Raw genomic sequence first — 21,090 nt, forward strand, 5'->3', positions numbered from 1 at the left:
CAACTGTACCAAAAAGTAAATCTATATCCTCAAGAACGAGAGTACCTGCAGATATAATCTGGCCTAATGCTCTGTAAAAGGCAGCCGGATTCTTCCGGGGATCTGGTAATTGCCCTTTTAACTGCATTACTTCTGACCTTTTCTAAGGAACATGAACCCAAAGCCTGCTCCAGTGTGCCTCAACAGCCCCTCAGTCATTATTTTGGGCATCGGTAAGTGTGTTAACAAAGACAGGGGCCGCCTCTCTCATTGGCATTGCTGTTTCTAGAGGGGTGTTGGGAAAAGCGGTCATATCACGGTAAGCCATTAAAGCAGACATAGCGCCAAACATCCCCTCTCCCTGAACATCGCCTCTTTTTATTTGAGACCTACGGTCCATTAATCCGGTAGGTATCTGCATAAGAGCATTATCAAATCTTTGCAAGACCAGGGTACACATGTTTTCAGCCCAGGTGGTCTGTTCCATAATCGTCTTCTGGGAAAAGATGGACCATATTTCTTTAAAGGCATAAATATTCCCCTTATTTATCCAAAATTCACACTGTTGCCTCTGTAGGTCATTTTCTCGAAGGGACGAAAAGCTGACTGCAGAGCGCAAGGAGGTCAGTCGGGGGGAATTCAACAATTTATATAAATCCTGCTTAACTGTAGACCACGGGGAAGCAGGAAAAGGGCGTGTAGGAGTAAAGCCACAGGGGTTGGGCGGATGGAGACTTGTTGTCATTCCCACAGCGAGGACAGGGTTTGCGGGCGTGGTCGGTGTCATAGAAAAAATTGGGAGGGATGGTGTGACAGGTAGAACGGTAAGAGGGGCAGTGGGGGCAGGAGTGGGCTGTGGCGGGGGACATGCGTGGTGTGAGGCGTCAGGGCAGGGTACATTGGGACTTATGCAGGAGGGCTTTCTCTAGCATGGTATCAAGCAATGAATCGCCTTCTTCTCCCCCTTCCATATGGCCCTTTCCTTTCTCCTCACGAGCTGGATAACATTTTTGTACCCAGGCCCCATGCTCCCTATCGGCTATTTCTACTGATTTTGTTATTTGATTTTGTAAATTTTCTCTGGCGTGGTCGGCCATTGACATACCTTCTTGTTTTCTTTCTTGAGCCATCTGCTTTCTAGCTCTCTGCTCTATCTCTTTCCTCCAAAATCGGACAGATTCAAACATAGACAGGCGCGTTTTTCTTCTCATTAATTGTTTCTCTAGGTTGGCGAGAACTTGGAAATTAAAGGAGCCATAAAGTGGCCACTGTAATTCCGCTTTACTTTGTTTCGTATATTTTACCCAGAATGAGGAAAACATTAGGGCAGAAGGGCCATGTTTAACATACACCTTATGGCCAGTGGTCCCTTCTGGAGGAAGCGGACCAGCCGCCTCCAGCTGGCAGTTCTGCGTACACATACAACAACATAATCTCTGGAACTTACTACTGACTGGCATGCTTGAAAACAGATAACAGACACCAGCGGGTTTTAAAACTCACCTCGCTTGCTTGGCTTTTGCAAAAGTCAATAACAGCAGAATCATACAGAACAGACACTAGTGGGTTTGAAAAACTCACTTCGCTTGCTTGGCTTTGGCAAAAAGTCAATAACAGCTTGGCTTTTGCGAAAGTCAATAACAGAATTATACAGACTTGGTGGGTGATCAGTCCACCCTTACCTTACAGGGGTAGTTCTCTTCTGCAGAAGTAGGGCTGTGTCCTGCTCCAGAAATTATTTGCTAGGAGACTCCAGCGAGAACGCGGTCATGTGGCCCAGACCGGGTGGGGAGGAACAGCGGGTGAGTCGTTCGGCTTACTGGATTGCAAGAATCCCTTGGGTAGGGTACTTCCATCGGAGTCTCTCCGTGCACCTCCTCACATCCACCGGGCCTGACCTTCGTGCTTGTGGAGTCCCTGTTCAGGCGCCACTTGAAGAACTGTATTAACCCACTTACTGGGTCTCGGCGGCGGGGGAACCGCCCAAGCTTTCCATACCCTTCATACGTAGTAAAAGGAGACACAGGAGCCTTCGTCTGCAGGAGGAACCCAGATTTATTCAAATAGTCCGGGCTATGAAACAAGAGTCCCAAGCTCGTCAGAAACAAGACAGAGGAGGCTGCTGCTTTACTGCGCAGCTTAAAAGCCTTTTATACTTTTTCATCTCAGTCTTTTGGCTGTAGGTTCATTGTTCTATCAGGGCAGTGTTTGCAGTTGATAACCAGATCCAGACGACGTTTGTAGATGGTGACCTGGTCAAGGCTTGGTACACAAATCATTGTTCACTCGGCTTGATCAAGGCTCAGTCTTTCAGGTTATTGTTTAATCACCTTGATCAAAGCCCGGTCTTTCAGGTCATTGTTTAATCACCCTGATCCAGGCCCAGCAGCCAGACCATTGTCCAGATAACCTGATCACCATGTCAAGGATGTTTACCAGGCTGGGAGCAGGAGATGGAAAACAAATCATTTACACAGGGTGTGAGTGTCTCATGGCTTTCTGTTGAACTGCAAGAACAGGGGGGGTTGGGTGTGTGACAGTTCCTGGGCAGAAATGCAGGCTGCAAGATGGCTGTTGTCGTGTTAGTTAGATTTTCCTCAGGCATCAGCAGAAATGACCAGGTGGGTTGTGTGGAAGTGTTTCACACAAGATGGCAATGCAAAAGCAATGGATTCTTGGTACAAATGATGCTGATCAGAAGAACACTTTTCCTCAGAGGGAGCTCCCTACACTGCGGTGATCCACTATTCCTCTCCCAGCACCCTACCCCGAGAGCTTGATGGTCCAAGTCTCAGCCTCGAAAGGAAGCACTATCCCTACAGCTCCTCAAGATAGGAACTCAAAGAAGCTGGATCATCTTGGGAAGATGTTTTCTTCCTTAGCTTTTGACTGCGGTCAGTGAACACTGCATGTCTCTTGGGCCATTATGCACACTCGGTGTGGGACACGGTTGTACAAGTGCTGCCACAGTGCCCGAACGAGGCAAGGGCCATACTCGCCTGTGCTGTTGCTGAGGGTCGAGGCGCAGCAAATTTCACCATCGGGTGTGGCTGCATACCGCCAACTCGCTGGCTAGAACGATTTCCACGTCTGTAGCCTTGAGGCGCTACACCTTCTTGAGAACTGCTGACTTCTCTTGGGATGTCTAGTCTACCCTTTTGGATATGCCCTTTGATAGCTGTTGCCTGTTTGGTGACAAGGCAGACAACGCTTAAGGGACTCTGAGGCTATGGCTAGGTCCTTGAGCCTTGCAGCTACTTCTCGCCCTGTGCAGTCTGCCTTTCGCCCTTTTCGTGGCTACAGGAGGGGTGACCCACTACGTTCCACCCAGTGCCACAGGCCCGCATAAGCCACCCAGCCTCTGCTTGGCTGGAGACGTGGGACCCAGCATTGTGGGTCAGGGGGCCAGAGGGTGGGTCAGTCCACCTACCCCCCCTGCAGCCACCTCCAAACCTTCCTAGTCTGACTTTTCAGGGCCACCAGTTGCCAGTGGGCAGCTGGATACGCTATCACCTCCCCCATTGGCACAACATCACGTCGGACAGGTGGGTTTTGCAGATAGTCCGAAGGGGCTACTTCCTCCCCTTCGAGACCTTCTTCATCAGGAAGTTACGGCTCTCTTGGCCAAGGGAGCTATGGAGCGAGTCCCTGTGCCAGAGTGGGTCGTGGCTATTACTCCCTCTACTTTCTGATACCCAAGAAGGACAAAGGCCTGCGTCCGATCTTAGATCTCAGGGACGTCAACCTCTTCCTCTGGAAGGAGAAGTTTAAAATGTTGACAGGATGTCATCTCCCACCTCCAGACTACGGCACATCTCCTGCATTTGCTGGGATTGACTCTCATTCTCCCGAAGTCGCACCCGAGTCCCTCTCAGAAACTCCTTCTCATCAGAGCAGTTCTGGGCATGGCGCAGTTTCGGGCCTATCCTCTCAAACAGCAAGTCCGGGATATTCAGCCTATGATACCAATGTTTCAGTCTCTATAGAATGACACTGAGGCTGCTAGGCCTCATCACCTCCTGCATCCTGCTGGTGGATCATGCCAGGTGGCATATTCGGGCTCTGCAGTGGGACCTGAAGTTCCAGTGGGCGCAGCATAAGGGCAATCTTTCTGACTGCGTCCAGATCTCAGAGGGCACTGCACACCAATTGCAGTGACCAGAATTGAATCAACAGCAGATCCTTCTCCCTTCCTCAACCAGAGTCCACAGGGGTGCCAGATGCGCACTCCTGGGATGAGGCGGCCACATGGGAGAGGCAGAGATCTGAGTCCTCTGGTGTCCGGTAGAGTCCGAGCTCCACATCACCTTTCTGGAGCTTCGGGCGATCCGTCTTGCACTGAAGGCATTCCTTTCTTCTGTCAGACGCAGAGTAGTGCAGGTGTTCACAGACAACACCACACCATGTGGTACTTCAACAAACAGGGCGGGTGGGGTCGTGGACCCTATGTCAGGAGGCTCTTCGCCTCTTTACATGGCTAGAACATTGACGCATGTCCCCGGTGGTTTAACCCCTGGCAGATTCTCTGAACGCCAGGGCGGACGAACTCAGCCGCCGGTGCATGATGGATCACAAATGGCGTCTTCACTCGGAGATGGTGCAAGGTCTCATCTGAAAGAAACACGTTAGTTAGATTCCTTACCTTAGAATAACCCCCAGGCGTCAGATTGGATCCGGAAAATTTTGCATAGCATTACCCGTGCGCATCGGTAGGCGTCGTCTGCGGCTCCGCATCCGTCGTCGGCGTCGGGATGACGTCGTCGGCGTACTTAGACGCCGCCCTCGCGCACTGACGTCAGTTCTTCTTTTTTCCACGCCAGCAAACGCAGGTTTGTAGAAAGCAGTACCGTAGTCACTTTTTGACTAAACTTTTTGATCATTTTTGATCTCTTCTCGAGTCTTCACGACTCTCGGTGTCGGTAGGGATGCCCGGGTTCAAGCCCTGTACCGACTGCAACCGACTGATGTCGGTTACCGATCCCCACCGCCGGTGCCTGTATTGCCTTGGGGCCGACCAGGATGACTTTTGTGCCCCGACTGCCGGGCCTTGACGTCGAAGGCTAGACGGTAGCGGTCCCGTAAGCGCCTCAAGCTCCGGCAGTCGGACCCGCGTTGCTCAAGGTCCCGGTCCAGGAGGGGGTCGAGGGACCGGTTGCTTGGCCACAGTCATCGAAGCTCGACGAGTCTACACCATTCGTCGGGCTCCAAGTCCTCAGGGTGCTTAGGCCCTGGCGCCATCTGCGACTTCGGTCCCGATGCCGCAGGCTCCCGCTGGATCCAGTTCCGGATCCGGGTCGCCGCTGGTCCACCTCACGACCCCGCCGGTGTCGACCCCCAGGGTGTTGCCCCCTGCGCCATCCCCGCACGGCGCGGCCCCTGATCCCTCCCTCGGTTCGGATCCAGCATCGACCGACGCCGCATTCGACGCCGGTTGAAGAGCATTTCTTCTTTGATCCGGCTCCGACGAGGGGGATTGGGAGGGGTCTGAGGACCCTCTGACACGTGAGTGTCAGTCCTTTCAGGACTGGACGGAGGAGCTAGGGGAGGCCAGTGGTCTTGATACCTCCCCTGACACTGGCTTCGTCTCCCCTCCTACCGTGGTTACGGAGGAGGGGGCTGCTTATAGTGTGGTGCTGACGCGGGCAGCCAAGGCCTTGGCGCTTACGCTCCCTGCCGCTGCTGTGAGGTCTAACATTCTCACTGAGGTGCTTAAACTGCAGACAGGCTCTCCGGAGGCTCGCCTGCCGTTTAATGAGGCTCTCATGGACGTCCTGTTGGGCACCTGGTCCAGGCCCGCTACTGGCCCTCCTGGAGATAGGAACGCCGCCAGGCGCCACCGCCCAGCTCCGGGCGACCCTAGCTTCCTGTCCACCCACCCCACCCCCGAGAGCCTGGTTATCCAGGCCTCTACTTCCCAATCCGCGTTCCCGACTGCACCCCCAGATCAGGAATCCAAAAGGTATGAACAGTTTGGTAAGAAACTGTTCTCATCCCTCAGCTGTGGGTTGCGGTCAGTCAACACCGCTTGCCTTTTGGGCCGTTATACCCACTCTCTGTGGGATACGGTTGCGGCCGTGTTGCCGGAGTGCCCGGAGGAGGCCCGGGCGAAGCTCGCTCAAGCCCTCGCGGAGGGACGAGACGCAGCTTGGTATTCCATACGATGTGGGCTGGATACCACAGACTCGCTGGGCAGGGCGATGTCAACAACGGTGGCGGTTCGCCGCCACGCCTGGCTGAGGTCTGCCAACTTCTCGTCCGATGTCCAGAAACTCTCATGGACATGCCGTTTGATGGCAGCCACCTCTTTGGTGGCAAGGCAGATCATGCGCTTGAACGCTTCAAGGACTCCAGGGCTACGGCCAAGCACTTGGGCCTCTAGGGCCAGCATCAGCAGCAGTCTGCCTTTCGCTCCTTTCGTGGCCAAGGAAGGGGCGCCCCTTCACGTCCTGCCAGCCACGGGCCGCATCCTAACATCCAGAGCGGCGGCTGACGTGGTAACGGGACAAAGGCGCGGCCAGTCCACATCCACCCCCGCAGCATCCGCCTCAAAGCTCTCCAAGTCCGAGCTTTCAGGCCCATTTAACGCCAGTGGGGGACAGGGTCCGCCATCACCTCCTTCACTGGCGCACCATCACTTCGGACAGGTGGATACTGCAAATCGTCCGAAGGGGCTACTCCCTCCCCTTCGAGGCGACCCCTCCAGCCATCCCACCGCAGTACCACCGCGTGTCGTGGGAGCACTTGCAACTTCTGCAAGAGGAAGTGTCGACCCTCTTGGCCAAGGGGGCCATCGATCGCGTTCCTGGGCCAGAAGTAGGGTGTTGTTGCTATTCCCACTACTTTCTGGTTCCCAAGAAGGACAAAGGGGGCCTACGCCCTATCTTGGACCTACGGAACTTCAACGGCTTCCTCCGGAAGAAGAAGTTCAAGATGCTGACTCTGGCTCAGGTGTTAGCTGCCCTGGACCCCAGAGACTGGATGGTAGCGCTGGACTTGCAGGACGCAAATTTCCACATCCCCGTCCTGCCGGCCCACCAGCGTTACCTGCGGTTCATGGTAGGCCACGAGCACTTCCAGTTCACCGTGCTCCCCTTTGGCTTACCAGCGCCCCAAGGGTGTTAACGAAAGTGATGGCAGTGGTCGCAGCTCATCTGCACAGGTTAGGGGTGTCAGTCTTCCCTTACTTCGACGACTGGTTGTTGAAGGCGGGCTCGCCCCAGGCAGTCGTCAGCCACCTTCAGACGACGGCCGACCTGCACTTGCTGGGGTTTTCCATCAATATGCCGAAGTCACACCTGTGTCCCTCTCAAAGGCTCCTCTTCATCGGAGCGGTTCTGGATTAGGCGCAGTTTCGGGTTTATCCTCCCGAACAGCGGGTTCGGGATATTCAGGCTCTGATTCCGATCTTTTGGCCTTTATCCCGGGTCTCGGTCAGGTTGACGCTGCGGCTTCTGGGGCTAATGGCCCCCTGCATCCTTCTGGGGCATCACGCCAGGTGGCGGATGCGGGCTCTGCAGTGGGACCTAAAGTTTCAGTGGGCCCAGCATCGGGGCAACCTGTCCGACCATATCCTGATCTCGGAGGGCCCTGCGAGACAGTTGCAGTGGTGGCTCACGGACCGCGATTGGGTCAGCAGCAGATCCCTCTCCCTACCCCAACCGGAGCATGTAGTTGTGACGGATGTGTCCCTCCTGGGTTGGGGGGGCCACATGGGAGAGGTGGAGATCAGAGGCCTCTGGTCTCCGGCGGAGTCCCGGCTCCACATCAACCTTCTGGAGCTGCGGGCGATCCGGCTTGCACTGAAGGCATTCCTTCCCTCTGTCTGGAGAAGTGTAGTGCAGGTGTTCACGGACAACACCACTGCCATTTGGTACTGCAACAAACAGGGCGGTGTGGGGTCGTGGACCCTTTGCCAGGAGGCTCTGCGCCTCTGGCGATGGCTGGAACACCAGGGCGCCACACTGGCGGTTCAACACCTGGCAGGTTCCTTGAATGCCAGGGCGGACGAACTCAGCCGTCGGTGCATGATGGATCACGAATGGCGTCTGAACTCGGACGTGGCGCAAGGCTCTTTCGGCAGTGGGGAGAGCCTTGGTTAGATCTATTCGCCACCGAAGAGAACGCGCAATGTCATCAGTTCTGCGCGTTGGAATTTCCAAGTCGGCACTCGCTCGGAGACGCTTTTCATCGCGAGTGGAGTTGCAGTCTGTTGTACGCCTTTCCGCCTATGCCACTTCTGCCCAGAGTGCTGAAGAAGATCAGGCGCGACCGGCCCCAAGTCATCCTTGTGGCTCCGGATTGGGCACGAAGGTACTGGTATCCCGAGCTACTCAGCATGTCAGTCGATCCCCTGATTCGTCTGCCTCTTCAGGAGGACCTTCTGTCGCAGCAGCAGGGGACGGTCCTCCACCCGAACCTGTCCAGCCTCCACCTCCATGCGTGGAGATTGAGTGGCGGCAGTTGAGGCCATTTGACTTGCCTCCTGAAGTCTGTGATGTCATTCTGGCAGCCAGGCGTCCCTCCACAAAAACTGTATATGCCTGCAGGTGGAACAAATTTGTGGCATGGTGCACAGCAAAGGCTGTGGATCCCCTTTCTGACCCCCCTGACTCGCTCAGAGGCGGTCGCTCCCCTCACTCCCTGGCTCCTGGTATCGTAGCACTATTACTATTACGCTCCCTGCTCATTGCTGCTAACAGCTGATTTGCGCATCACTCGCTTTGCTGGCACTGTCTCTGTTATTTAATTTATGCTTGCCTGTTAAATCGTAGCGCTGTATTGCTGTGCCTGCCTGTTAAATCGTAGCGCTGTATTGCTGTAGCATTGATCTCATTGCTCGCACTGTTATTAAGAGCTGCCTGATACGATCTTTTGCAGTACATTGTATTTCACTGTTCGCTTTGCTTTGGGAGTCATTTGTGCCCGATTGTGCCTCTGCCCATTTCTCTGAGACACCACAGACTGTGCCCCAATCTCGCCCTGTTTCGCTTTTGCTTTGCAGCCATTTTGTTGTTGTTGTACCTCGTAGCCCGTCCCTCCGCCCCGCTCCCGCCTCCCAGCTGCTCCTCCCTCCCGCAGATAGTAGTATTGAGCGCCATCTATCTCTGCGCTGTGACCCTCCTGACTCGCTCAGAGGCGGTCGCTCCCCTCACTCCCTGGCTCCTGGTATCGTAGCGATATTACGCTCCCTGCTCATTGCTGCTAACAGCTGATTTGCGCATCACTCGCTTTGCTGGCATTGTCTCTGTTATTTAATTTATGCTTGCCTGTTAAATCGTAGCGCTGTATTGCTGTGCTTGCCTGTTAAATCGTAGCGCTGTATTGCTGTAGCATTGATCTCATTGCTCGCACTGTTATTAAGAGCTGCCCGATACGATCTTTTGCAGTACATTGTATTTCACTGTTCGCTTTGCTTTGGGAGTCATTTGTGCCCGATTGTGCCTCTGCCCATTTCTCTGAGACACCACAGACTGTGCCCCAATCTCGCCCTGTTTCGCTTTTGCTTTGCAGCCATTTTGTTGTTGTTGTGCCTCGTAGCCCGTCCCTCCGCCCCGCTCCCGCCTCCCAGCTGCTCCTCCCTCGCCCCACCCCCCCACTACCCACTTATGTCAGAACAGCTGACGCGCAGCGTTCACGCGCAGCGGACGCGCCCCATGCGCGCCGAAGGCGTGCCAAAGGTAAGCCCGTCTACGCCCGTCCTCGCCTGGACCGCGCCCAGCGCCATACCCCCTGGCCCACGCAAAATCAACACCGCCCATATAACGTACAACGCCGCTACCCTCCGTACACTTAACCCCGGCCGACTCCCAAACTGCTACCAAGCCGTCCTAGGACACACCCATGGACCCTTCACCTGCCACTCCTGCAAGTTCGACTGCACAAAGACCCACAGCAAATCCACCTACTCCAAACAGAGCTCCAACACCAACCACCTGAAGTGCATCCTGCTCAACACCCGCTCGGTCCACAGACACGCCATTGAACTTTGGAACCTACTAGACACCACATCACCGGACGTCGCCTTCCTTACAGAAACCTGGATGAACACCTCATTAACGCCCAACATCGCCATAGCCATCCCGGACGGCGACAAAATCATCCGAAAGGACCGCACCAAGCGAACAGGAGGAGGAATCGCCATCGTCCACAAGAACACCATCCACATCACAACCAGCTCCGATGACAACCTCACAACCGCCGAACACCTTCACTTCCAGATCCACACCGACCCGAAGACCACACTCAGAGGCACCCTCATCTATAGGCCACCCGGACCCCGCACACAATTCAGCGAAGACATCACTGACTTCATCAGCTCTCACGCCCTCCCCTCTGAAGACTACATTCTACTGGGAGACCTCAACTTCCACCTAGAAAAGAACAACGACAGCAACACCACCACCCTCTTGGACAACCTCGCCAATCTCGGACTCAAACAACTTGTTGACACCTCCACCCACTTTGCCGGGCACGCGCTCGACCCAATCTTCACCTCCAGCAAGCACATCTCCTTTAATCACACCACAGCTCTCCATTGGTCGGACCACAGCTGCGTTCACTTCAACTTCAAAAAGACTACGACCCACAACCACCCACAACCAATTCCATGGAGAAACTGGAACAAAATTACCTCCGACCAACTCTTCACATCGCTTCACCAAAACCCTCCTGCAAAATCATCGGACCCAAACCAAGCAGCCACCAACCTCACACAATGGATCACTCACAGAGCAGACGAATTAGCACCCTTGAAAAACCATCAAATCAAGCAAGGCAGCAAAAAAGCCCCCTGGTTTAATGATGACCTTAAGAAATCCAAGAAGTTCTGCCGCTCCCTCGAGTAAGCATGGCGAAAAAACCCAACCTCTGACAACCTGGCCACCTTCAAGAACGCCACCCGCAAACACCACCAACTGATCCGATCCACCAAGAAATCATCATTCAAGGATCGACTCGACAACAACGCCCACAACAGCAAAGAACTATTCAACATCGTCAAAGAGTTCACCAACCCCACTGCCGGCACCAATGACATCACTCCCTCCCAAGACCTCTGCGACTCTCTAGCCTCGTTTTTCCACAACAAAATCGCTGACATACATAACAGCTTTGGAGACTAGTCCACCCCACCCACCTCCGAACTTGAACCCCCCCCCATCAACCTTTGCGCCCGGAACCCAATCACCACCGAAGACACCATCCGCCTGATGAACACCATTCACTCAGGATCACCAACCGACCCATGTCCCCACCACATTTTCAACAAAGCAGACTCCATTATCGCACCCCATCTCCGAGACGTCATCAACTGCTCCCTCAACTCCGCTACCTTCCCGGAAAGCTGGAAACATGCCGAACTCAGCGCCCTCTTGAAGAAACCTACAGCAGACCCCACTGAACTTAAGAACTACCGCCCCATTTCGCTCCTCCCATTCCCTGCCAAAGTCATTGAGAAAGCCGTCAACAGTCAACTCGCCGCCTTTCTCGAATCCAACAAATCCCTCGACCCTTCACAGTCCGGCTTCCGAGCCAAACACAGCACCGAGACCGCCCTCATCGCAGCAACAGACGACATTCGAACCCTACTGGACAACGGAGAAACAGCTGCCCTCATCCTACTTGACCGCTCCGCAGCCTTCGACACAGTCTGTCATAGCACCCTCATACAACGCCTCAGCAACGTCGGAATACAAGGAAAAGCATTGGACTGGATAATCTCATTCCTCTCCGGAAGAACCCAGAGAGTCCGCCTCCCCCCTTTCAGATCAGAGGCCACAGAAGTCATCTGCGGCGTACCCCAAGGATCTTCACTCAGTCCCACCCTCTTCAACGTCTGCATGAGTCCCCTCGCATCCATTGCGCGCCAACACAACCTCAACATTATCTCCTACGCAGACGACACCCAGCTGATCCTCTCCCTCACCAAAGACCCAAACACAGCCAAAACCAACCTACACGAAGGGATGAAAGAAGTAGCCGAGTGGATGAAGAACAGCCGTCTAAAACTGAACTCGGACAAAACGGAAGTCCTCATCTTAGGATCGTCCCCCTCCGCCTGGGACGACTCATGGTGGCCACCGGCCCTGGGAACCGCACCCATACCAACGGACCACGCACGTAACCTGGGCTTCATCCTAGACTCCTCCCTCTCGATGACCAGACAAGTCAACGCCGTCTCATCATCATGCTTCAACATCCTACGAATGCTCAAAAAAATCTTCCGCTGGATCCCCACCGAAACAAGAAAGACAGTCACCCATGCACTGGTCACAAGTCGACCGGACTACGGAAACACCCTTTACGCCGGAACCACAGCCAAACTACAGAAAAAACTCCAACGCATCCAAAACGCCTCAGACCGACTCATCCTTGACATTCCCCGCCAAGCTCACATTTCAGATCACCTGAACGACCTCCACTGGCTCCCCGTCAACAAGAGAATAACGTTCCGCCTTCTCACCCACACACACAAAGCCCTCTACGACCTAGGACCCGAATACCTCAACACGCGCCTGTCCTTTTACACCCCCCCCCCCCGCAAACTTTGATCGTCCAATCAAGCCCTTGCCACAATCCCACGCATCCAAAGATCCACCATGGGAGGAAAATCCTTCTCCTACTTAGCGGCCAAGACCTGGAATTCTCTCCCCACCCACCTCCGCCTTACACAGAACCACCTCTCCTTCAGAAAACAACTAAAAACTTGGATATTTGATAAGTAAAGCTCCCCCTCCCTCAAGCGCCTTGAGACCCTCTGGGAGAGTAGTGCGCTATACAAATTTAAACTTGACTTGACTTGACTCTGTCAGAGGTTCTCCTCTTTCTTCTTTCTCTTGCCCAGCAGGGCTCTGCTCTGGGCACTATCAAGGGCTACCTCTCTGCCATTTCTGCCTTCTTACGGCTTCCTGATCAGCCTTCTCTTTTCAAGTCCCCGGTTGGCAATAGATTCTTCAAGGGCATCACTTATATGTTTCCTCCTGTTCCTTACGTGATGCCTCAGTGGGACTTGAATCTGGTTCTGACCTTTTTGATGTGCACTCCTTTCGAGCCACTTCACAATTGCCCTCTTTGTCTTCTAACTCTTAAGACTGCATTCCTGGTTGCTATCACCTCTGTTAGGAGAGTGAGTGGGCTCTAGGCTCTTTCTTCTAAACCTCCTTTCCTTTCTGTCCATCCAGATAAGGTTGTTTTAAGAACGCGTCCCTCTTTCCTGTCCAAGGTAGTCACAGCCTTCCACATCGGGCAGTCTGTCACCTTGTCCACCTTCTTTCCGCCTCCGCAACCCTCGAAAGAGGAAGAGAGGCTCCACCGTCTGGACCCAAAACATGCGCTCTCTTTCTATCTGGACCGCAAACGCCAGTTCCTGGTGGATGACCAGCTCTTTGTTGGTTACGTGGGCACGAAGAAATGACGGGTGGTGCACAAACAAACCATCTCTCAATGGGTCATCTTGTGCATCAAGGTTTGCTACTCCTTGGCTAAGAAGGAGCCTCCTGTGTGGCTGCATGCCCTTTCCACTCGTGCCACGGCGGCTACTACTGACCTGGGTCGGGGAGTCCCCTTGCAGGACATATATCAGGCAGCTACGTGGGCCTCACTGCACACGTTTGCTAAACTACTGCCTGGACAGCCAAGTCCGGAGAGATGGCTTCTTTGGCCGTTCCGTTCTCCAGGACTTTCTGGTGTGATTTTTGTTCGCAGACCCACCACCGGGGCTGGTATTGCTGGGGTATCTATTCTAAGGTAAGGAATCTAACTAACGTGTTTCTTTCAGATGAATAAGTTACTTATCTTCGGTAACGATGTATCTCTAAGAAACATTAGTTAGTTAGAGTCCTCACCGCCCCACCCATCCTCCCCGTTCTGCGAACCGATATCTGGGGTTAAGGTCATCCCTTTCTGGGCCCTTGTTTCATGGCACCAGTGTCGGTTTTTATCATGGGTCTGCGTTTCTGGTGCGGAAAAGCTGTGTATAAGAACTGACGTCCGCGTGCGAGGGCGGCGTCTAAGTACTCCGACGAGGTCATTCCACCGCCAACGACGACGGACGCGGAGCCGCTGACGGCGTCTACCGACGCGCAAGGGTACTGCTTCGCAAAAAATTCCGGATCCAGTCTGACGCCTGGGGGCTATTCTAAGGTAAGGATTCTAACTAACTGTTTCTTACAGATATATCGTTACTGAAGGTAGGTAACTTGTTCTTTTAGCAGTGAGGAGAGCCTTGATTAGATCTCTTCGCCACAGAAGAGAATGCGTAATGTCAGCAGTTCTGCGCACTGGAATTTCCAAGGCGGCACTCACTTGGCGACGCTTTTCAGCACAAGTTGAATTGCGGTCTTCTATACGCCTTTCCGCCTATACCACTTTTGCCCAGAGTGCTGAAGAAGATCAAGCACGACTCGGCCCAAGTCATTCTGATGGCCCAGGTTGGGCATGAAGAGTCTGGTATCCCAAGCTCTTGAACATGGTCATCAATCCTCCGATCAGACTGCCTCTTCCGGAGAATCTTCTGGCGCAGAAGCAGGTCACGGTCCTCCACCCAAACCTGTCCAGTCTTCACCTCCTCGAGTGGCGATAGTAGGCAGCTTTCGACCATCCTCTCCAAGTCTGTAATGTTATCTTTGCAGCCAAGTGTCCTTCCACTAAATCGGTATACATATGCAGATGGAACAAGTTTGTGGCATGGGCACAGCAAAGGCTGTGGATCCTCTTTCTGCTTGTAATTACTTTCTTTGGCCCAGCAGGGATCTGCTCTGGGCACTCCTAAAGGCTATCTTGCTGCTATCTCTGCTTTTCTTCAGCTGCCAATTCTCCTATTGTAAATAGATTCTTTAAGGGCATTACTCAACTTTTTCCTCCATCTTCTTTCATAAGGCCCCAGTGGGATTTAAATTGTGTTCTCACATATCTTATATTTGCTCCCTTCGAGCCTCTTAATAACTGTCCTCTCAGGGTCCTTACTGTCAAAACTGCCTTCCTTGTGGCCATCACTTCTGCTAGCAGGGTGAGTGAGCGAGCTTCAAGCTCTGTTCCACAAGCCCTCTTTCTTCTCTGTGCATCCGGACAAATTGGTTCTTGAAACGATGCCTTCATTTCCTCTTAAAATGGTAACACCATTTCATGTAGGACAATCTATCACTTTGCCCACTTTTTCTCAACTCCACACCCTTCCAAGGAGGAGGAGAGGCTACACCGTCTGGACCCTGAACTGTCATTCTTTCTTGACCGCACCAAAGATTTCCGGTTGGATGATCAACTCTTTATTGGATATGTAGGTGCCAAGAAAGGTCCGGCTGTTCAAAAACGTACCATCTCTCAATGGGTTGTCCTTTGCATAAAGATCTGCTATGCCTTAGCAAAGAAGGATTCTCCAACGGGGCAACCTGCTCATTCCAATAGGGCTATGGCAGCAACCACTGCATTGGCACGTGGCGTCCCACTCCTTGATATCTGTCAGGCGGCAACGTGGGCCTCTTTGCACACGCTCAGAAGACATTACTGTCTGGTCAGTCAAGTTCGAAGGGACTGCTATTTTGCCCGTTTGGTCCCCTGGGACCTTGGTTCCCAGACCCTCCTCCATGGTTGGTATTGCTGGGCTATCTATTCTAAGCTAAGGAATCTGCAAATAATAGTCTCTTTCAGATGAACAAGTTACTTACTTTCGGTAACGTATCTGTTAGAGACATAGGTTGGTTGTAGGTTCCTTACCGCCCTACCCATCCTCCCCACTCTGCAAACTGACTTCCAGGTTTAGAGACTGCATTACAGGGCCCTGGTTGTGACTACCAGTGGTCATTGTCTTTCATGGCTCTGCGCTTCTGGCGTGGAAAGTCCTATCAGAATTGATGTCAGCGCACAGCGGCGGCATCCAAGTAGGCACCACAACGTTTTCCCGACAACCATGATGCCTATGATAGACGCGTAGTCGACTGGCGCCACCTACTGACGCGCAGAGGTACTTCTAAGAAAAATCTCCGGATCCATCTGACACCTGGGGGGAGTTCTAAGGTAAGGAATCTACAACTCACCTATGTCTCTTACAGATACATGGATACCGAAGGTAAGTGACTTGTTCTTCGCCCCCTTTTAGCTCCTCTGGTTTTTTTAATTAAAAGTGAGACCTGCCTTACTTTACTTAACTTTACTTGCAACTTCTGGATTCGCCAAAAACCTGTTGCTGTTTATCCCGGTTTTTGGCAGGGTGTATTTTGCTACATGAGACAGTGAGCTATTTTATAAATGTACTGTTATGTAAATTGGTTAAAATTCGATTAAATTAATGGTTTTCGGCAGCTCCTATTATTCCCTACTTACATAGCGAACACTTATATGGAGGTTTTTGTTTTTTAGGTTTTATTAGGATGAGCCCTGGCGCCCTTTTATACAGTATTTTAAAAGTTTTTTTTGCTGTATGTATGTATTTTTGGCAATGCACTTTTATCTTTTCAAAGTTTGCACTTAAACAATTTGTCGTATTGTAATTTAGATTTGCCTGCGCGTATATTAAGATACAAGATGTTTTATTGTTTTATGTGCTTTTATGGCCAAGTTAGGCCGAATAAAGAATTGATTGATTGATTGATTTGCATGTGCTGCACTCTGCTTGCAAACCGTTTCGAGGAAGCACACTTTGGCAGACCTTTCTGTCTTGTTGCCTGTTCTCTTGTAAAACATTTTAAGTTGTTTCTTTAGAACTTTTGAGCCTCACGTAGTTCAGTCAATGCTGCTGTATTGTTGTTATTATTTGTATAGTGTACACTAAAGGTACTGGTATTTAAGGGACAGCTGCTTTCTATGTATTATTTTTGGGCGTTCTAGAACGGCATTGCTCAGATGTAATAATTAAATATATAATACATGTGATACATATGCAATATGTTTTGCTATTTTGTTAAAACATATTGCTAAAATAAAAATATGTGAGTAACCGATGTCTATTTTTTTTTTATCTTTAAGGCTTTACCCTGTGGATAAAAGCAGAATCAACGAATTTGGCGAGTCATATGAAGAAAAATCTAAAAGAAAACCCCACCTAGATTAAAGCCTACTGTGAAAAATTTCTCTATGGACTTCTTGGCTATATGTATTGAAGAAAGCTTGTAATCGATAATTGAGGAAAACAGTTATCGAGCAATAGAGTATTTGTGAAAGCTACAGGTAGCCTTCAAGGATCATCATCCTGTGCATTGCCAAATTCTTAAAATGCCCTAAACCAGGTTTTCAAAGGAAGAAAAGAACATTCCCCATAACATACAACCCTCATTTTGTATCTTTTTTAAAATGACCAACACATATTATGCATCTTGTTTAAGTACAGTGATGTTTAAGCATGTCACTGAAAGCAACAACAACAAAAATGTTGCAGTAAACTTTAACCACAATTACTTGGAGCTGTTAATATTTTTTTTATTTAGTGTCCAATTTAATTTGATGGGAGTGGGGGGGAATACGGCATTAAAAATTATGTTATCATGCTTTGAAAAAGCTGAACAAAAGCTCTTTTAAGGGAACACTTTTGCTGGTCTGTTTGTATTGAGTTTGTCAGATTGGTAATTGCGTGAGAGCACTACCGGCACCATGGGTTGCGTTTATTTTGAACTTTTTAGTGTGTTGTGATATGAAATGTCGGTGTTCTGACGAAGGCAAAACTTGGAACCATAATTCTTGCTACCCAACTCTCGCTCTTGGAGTTGGCTATGCCTTTGTCTTCTAGTCCTGCATAATAAGTAGGCGGGGCTGGGTCACATTTAATCAGCGCAATCATTGAGCCTGGTTTGTAATGTTCCAACCCATACTGATGTTTCCCCCGTGTTAGTCGACAATGAAAATAGCACAGTGAATGGGATACAGCATAACTTTTACGGAGAATCATTTTCCGCTTTTTAACAGCAAAGTGACCCGACTTTGACCTTAGGGTGCAAATGCGACAGCTTCTAAGATTCATCTTATGTTTGTTTGCAGAGAATGCCTCAAGCAGATGAGTTAATTGTTAACATTAAATGTTCCAACATACAGCTGTATGGGTAAAGCCTTAAAATCTTTGCTGAAAGTGAAATTTTAAACTTATGCATGCATTGTCGAATTTATTAAATTACATCAAAATCAACTCAAAGAAATGATTATTCGGATTTTTTGAAACACATAAAAAGCAATGAAAATATACATACCTTTCACATGTTAAAATTCAATAAAAACTTCAATTCACAAACAAATGACACGGGTTATGCAGTCTGATTATGGTCAAATGGTATTCTATAGTGCCATCAAGTCATACATGTGCATAAATAGCATAGATACAATTAAGGCAATTTCTCGATTCTGTCAAGTTATACAATATCATGTCATTACCAGATTTTTAATGGTAAAGTAAAAAAAGTATGTTAAAAGATGTTAAACTAATAAAAGCTAACGGGCATTGAGGTTAAAAATGTACAGATATGCATATGACAATAAAAACCCAGAACCTGTCCTGGCTGCATTAGTCTCTTTTGGTAAACAATGTTTACCACAAATCTTTTTCCCCGCAGGGAATCACAACGCGTTACAACAACCGCGTTCTGATTCCGCATACCATTACTCCGCAAGTCGGAACAACGACTTGGGGTGGGGGGGAGGTGTTGGATTTATAATCCAACACCTTCCCTATTGTCTGCACTGACTGGAGTTGGAATAGTAAATTATACTATTCCAACATCCAGCGTTGTTCCGACTTGCGTAGTAATGGTATGTGGAATCACAATGCGGTCGTTGTAATGACCACGTTGTGATTCCCTGCTGGGAAAAAGACTGCGGGATAACAACATACATTTGTCTCTTTCATATAACATGCTGGCTAAAGGTGTAAGAGATTTCCTTCTTTCAATTGTGTGCATAATATAAATAGAGACCGCACAGGAAGTCACATCGGTCTCTAATTTACATAAAAAGGTAAAAGCATCTTGGTAAAAAAATTAATTTCTCAGAAAAAGGGTACACACGGGCACTTCCAATATCTTTAAAGAACCCAAAGAAAAGCATAACATGTGTTGTTGTTTTGGTGGCTTTCCCATCATTTAGATACATTTTTTGACCATGCCTCCGTATTTTATGTCACGCCTAGAGCAGCGGATGCACTGCTCTAGGAGATGACCTTTAGAAATTGGTCAGCTCTTTTCAAGCACTCGTGCTTGAGAAGTCATCCACCTTGAAGGAGCGAGCAGCGCCCGCAGAGGCCATCTGTTATCAAGTAGCATGGCCGCGCGTGCTTATAAATGTCACTTAATATCCCATGCCGTGGTCCCATCTCTCCCCCGCCCATCGCTGCCTGTTAATTTTAGGGCTTCGTGCCCGTCGCTGCAGGTTCCCGTTTATTTTACAAACATGTTCCACAGCCGAGAGTCACTCAGTCTGTGCTTGTTCCCAATGCCTTTGTGTATCTCTCTGGTTATATACCAGAAAAAAGCTACCAACATAAGTATCAAAATGAGCTTTTGGAATCAAAATGAGCTTTTGGAAAATTGTTGTACAGGCTATATTACGTTTAAAGTTTGATGGGTCCAAGGAATGCTGAGCGAAGATTGAAATCTTTGGGACAATAATGAGATAAAAAATTTAATTTATTTAGGTGCGGAATTTCCTTATTGGCTGTAACCAGTGTTTGGCCTGTGAATCCTGAATCAGGATTTATTTTGCACATGTACTGAGGGCATCTGATGTAACACGAGCCATTTTTGCACAGCACTCTGGCCCTCCCGCCAGAACTAGCGTGGAAATGTGCTGCCCATTAATTCTTTGGCACAGTAACTGATGGCATACCATCAATTAGGGACCACAAGGGTTTGGAGATGTGACCGCTTTGCACCCCAAGACAACTTCAATTTCCTACCTGTCATCTACTTTGATATCCTAAAATTATTCATGAGCTATGTCGTACTTGTAAATTGTTTATCTACTTACAATTAACTTACTGCTAGACTAAAAATGACGTGCAACAAATGAGTATAACAACTCTAATAATGATGCATAAGATTTAATTAGTTCCAATGCTTGCAAGTAACACTACAGTCCAACTGTGGGCTACACGGGCTAGCGTGCTATAGGTCTGTGAAGCGCTTCAATGACTCTACTGGGACAGTGAGCGCTACATTCATCCATACAGCTTCACTATAGTTGATTGTGGGTACAGTAGGTGTGCCAGGCTCCTGCCCCAGTGGCTTGTCAGCTCTTGAGTCGCTCTTGCAAGTCAAACATTGCCTCTGTGTTTCCATCAGTAGTGATATGTTCTTCCCTTACTGGAAGCACCACACGCTTTCCGTTACTGGAAGAACCACGCGCTACCTAACCTGTGACTTTCCCTGATAACGTTTCTCCAGCTCTGCACTGGAACACTTATTGGCATAGCCAATAGGTCTCGCCTTTGGGACCTTATAAGTGTTTAGACATGCAACAGTTGATGTTATTGCACCAAGGAAATTGTGCTGGATAACTAAACACTTGTAAGGTCCCAAAGGCGAGACCTATTGGCTATGCCAATGCTTGTTGGGAATGCTACTAAATGATGAAGGATGCCCAGCCGCAATCTGATAAGGTAAAATGTTTTGTATGTTTGTTACTGTTATCAGCTAGCCTTGTAAACCTTGTTGGGCCTATGAAATATCTGGATGCCGTCAATTTTTTACTTTCTCTATTTTGGTCCATCTTTTCTTATAAAAATTCATTTTCAGCTCCTTTTTGCTAAACCGTAAAACAGTAGAAGGCTCTCATTGATGATGTCTTAATGAATTTCTTTAAATCGCCTGTTCACATATATCAACCAAGGAATTTTATCATGATGCTCCTAGTGTAAGACAGTCTGTGATAATATCCTTCGTAAATTTAGTTCCTGCCTTACTCTAGATAGTATACCAACTAGTAATCGTGCTTGTGTGGATTGCATCTTCAAGATTAGCTATATTAGTTCTTTGCGAGTGATATATCTGGAAACAAAGCGGGGAACTGCTAAGAGTCTGCATAGAAACAAATTTTCCTGCATTTGCACTACCAAGTTCTCCGCTGTGCCCCACTGGGTTGCCCCATATGTAGCTGTTACCATTTCTCTTACTGGTTTATTACCTATCTATTTTTGTTTTTGTC

General features: G+C 49.8%; 1 protein-coding gene across 1 annotated transcript in view; it reads left to right on the forward strand.

The window, feature by feature from the left end:
* Window positions 1-18,191, forward strand: part of CLPTM1L (CLPTM1 like) — a 1,937,019-nt gene extending 1,918,828 nt beyond the window's left edge. Inside the window, exon 17 of the mRNA XM_078687677.1 lies at window positions 16,936-18,191. Coding sequence (XP_078543803.1) covers window positions 16,936-17,020 — 85 coding nt within the window. The 3' untranslated portion in view covers window positions 17,021-18,191. The remainder of the gene's footprint in view (window positions 1-16,935) is intronic.
* Window positions 18,192-21,090: the final 2,899 nt, after the last annotated feature.

The sequence above is a fragment of the Lissotriton helveticus genome, chromosome 4_1 (assembly GCF_964261635.1).
Source record: "Lissotriton helveticus chromosome 4_1, aLisHel1.1, whole genome shotgun sequence".
Taxonomy (NCBI): Eukaryota; Metazoa; Chordata; class Amphibia; order Caudata; family Salamandridae; genus Lissotriton; species Lissotriton helveticus.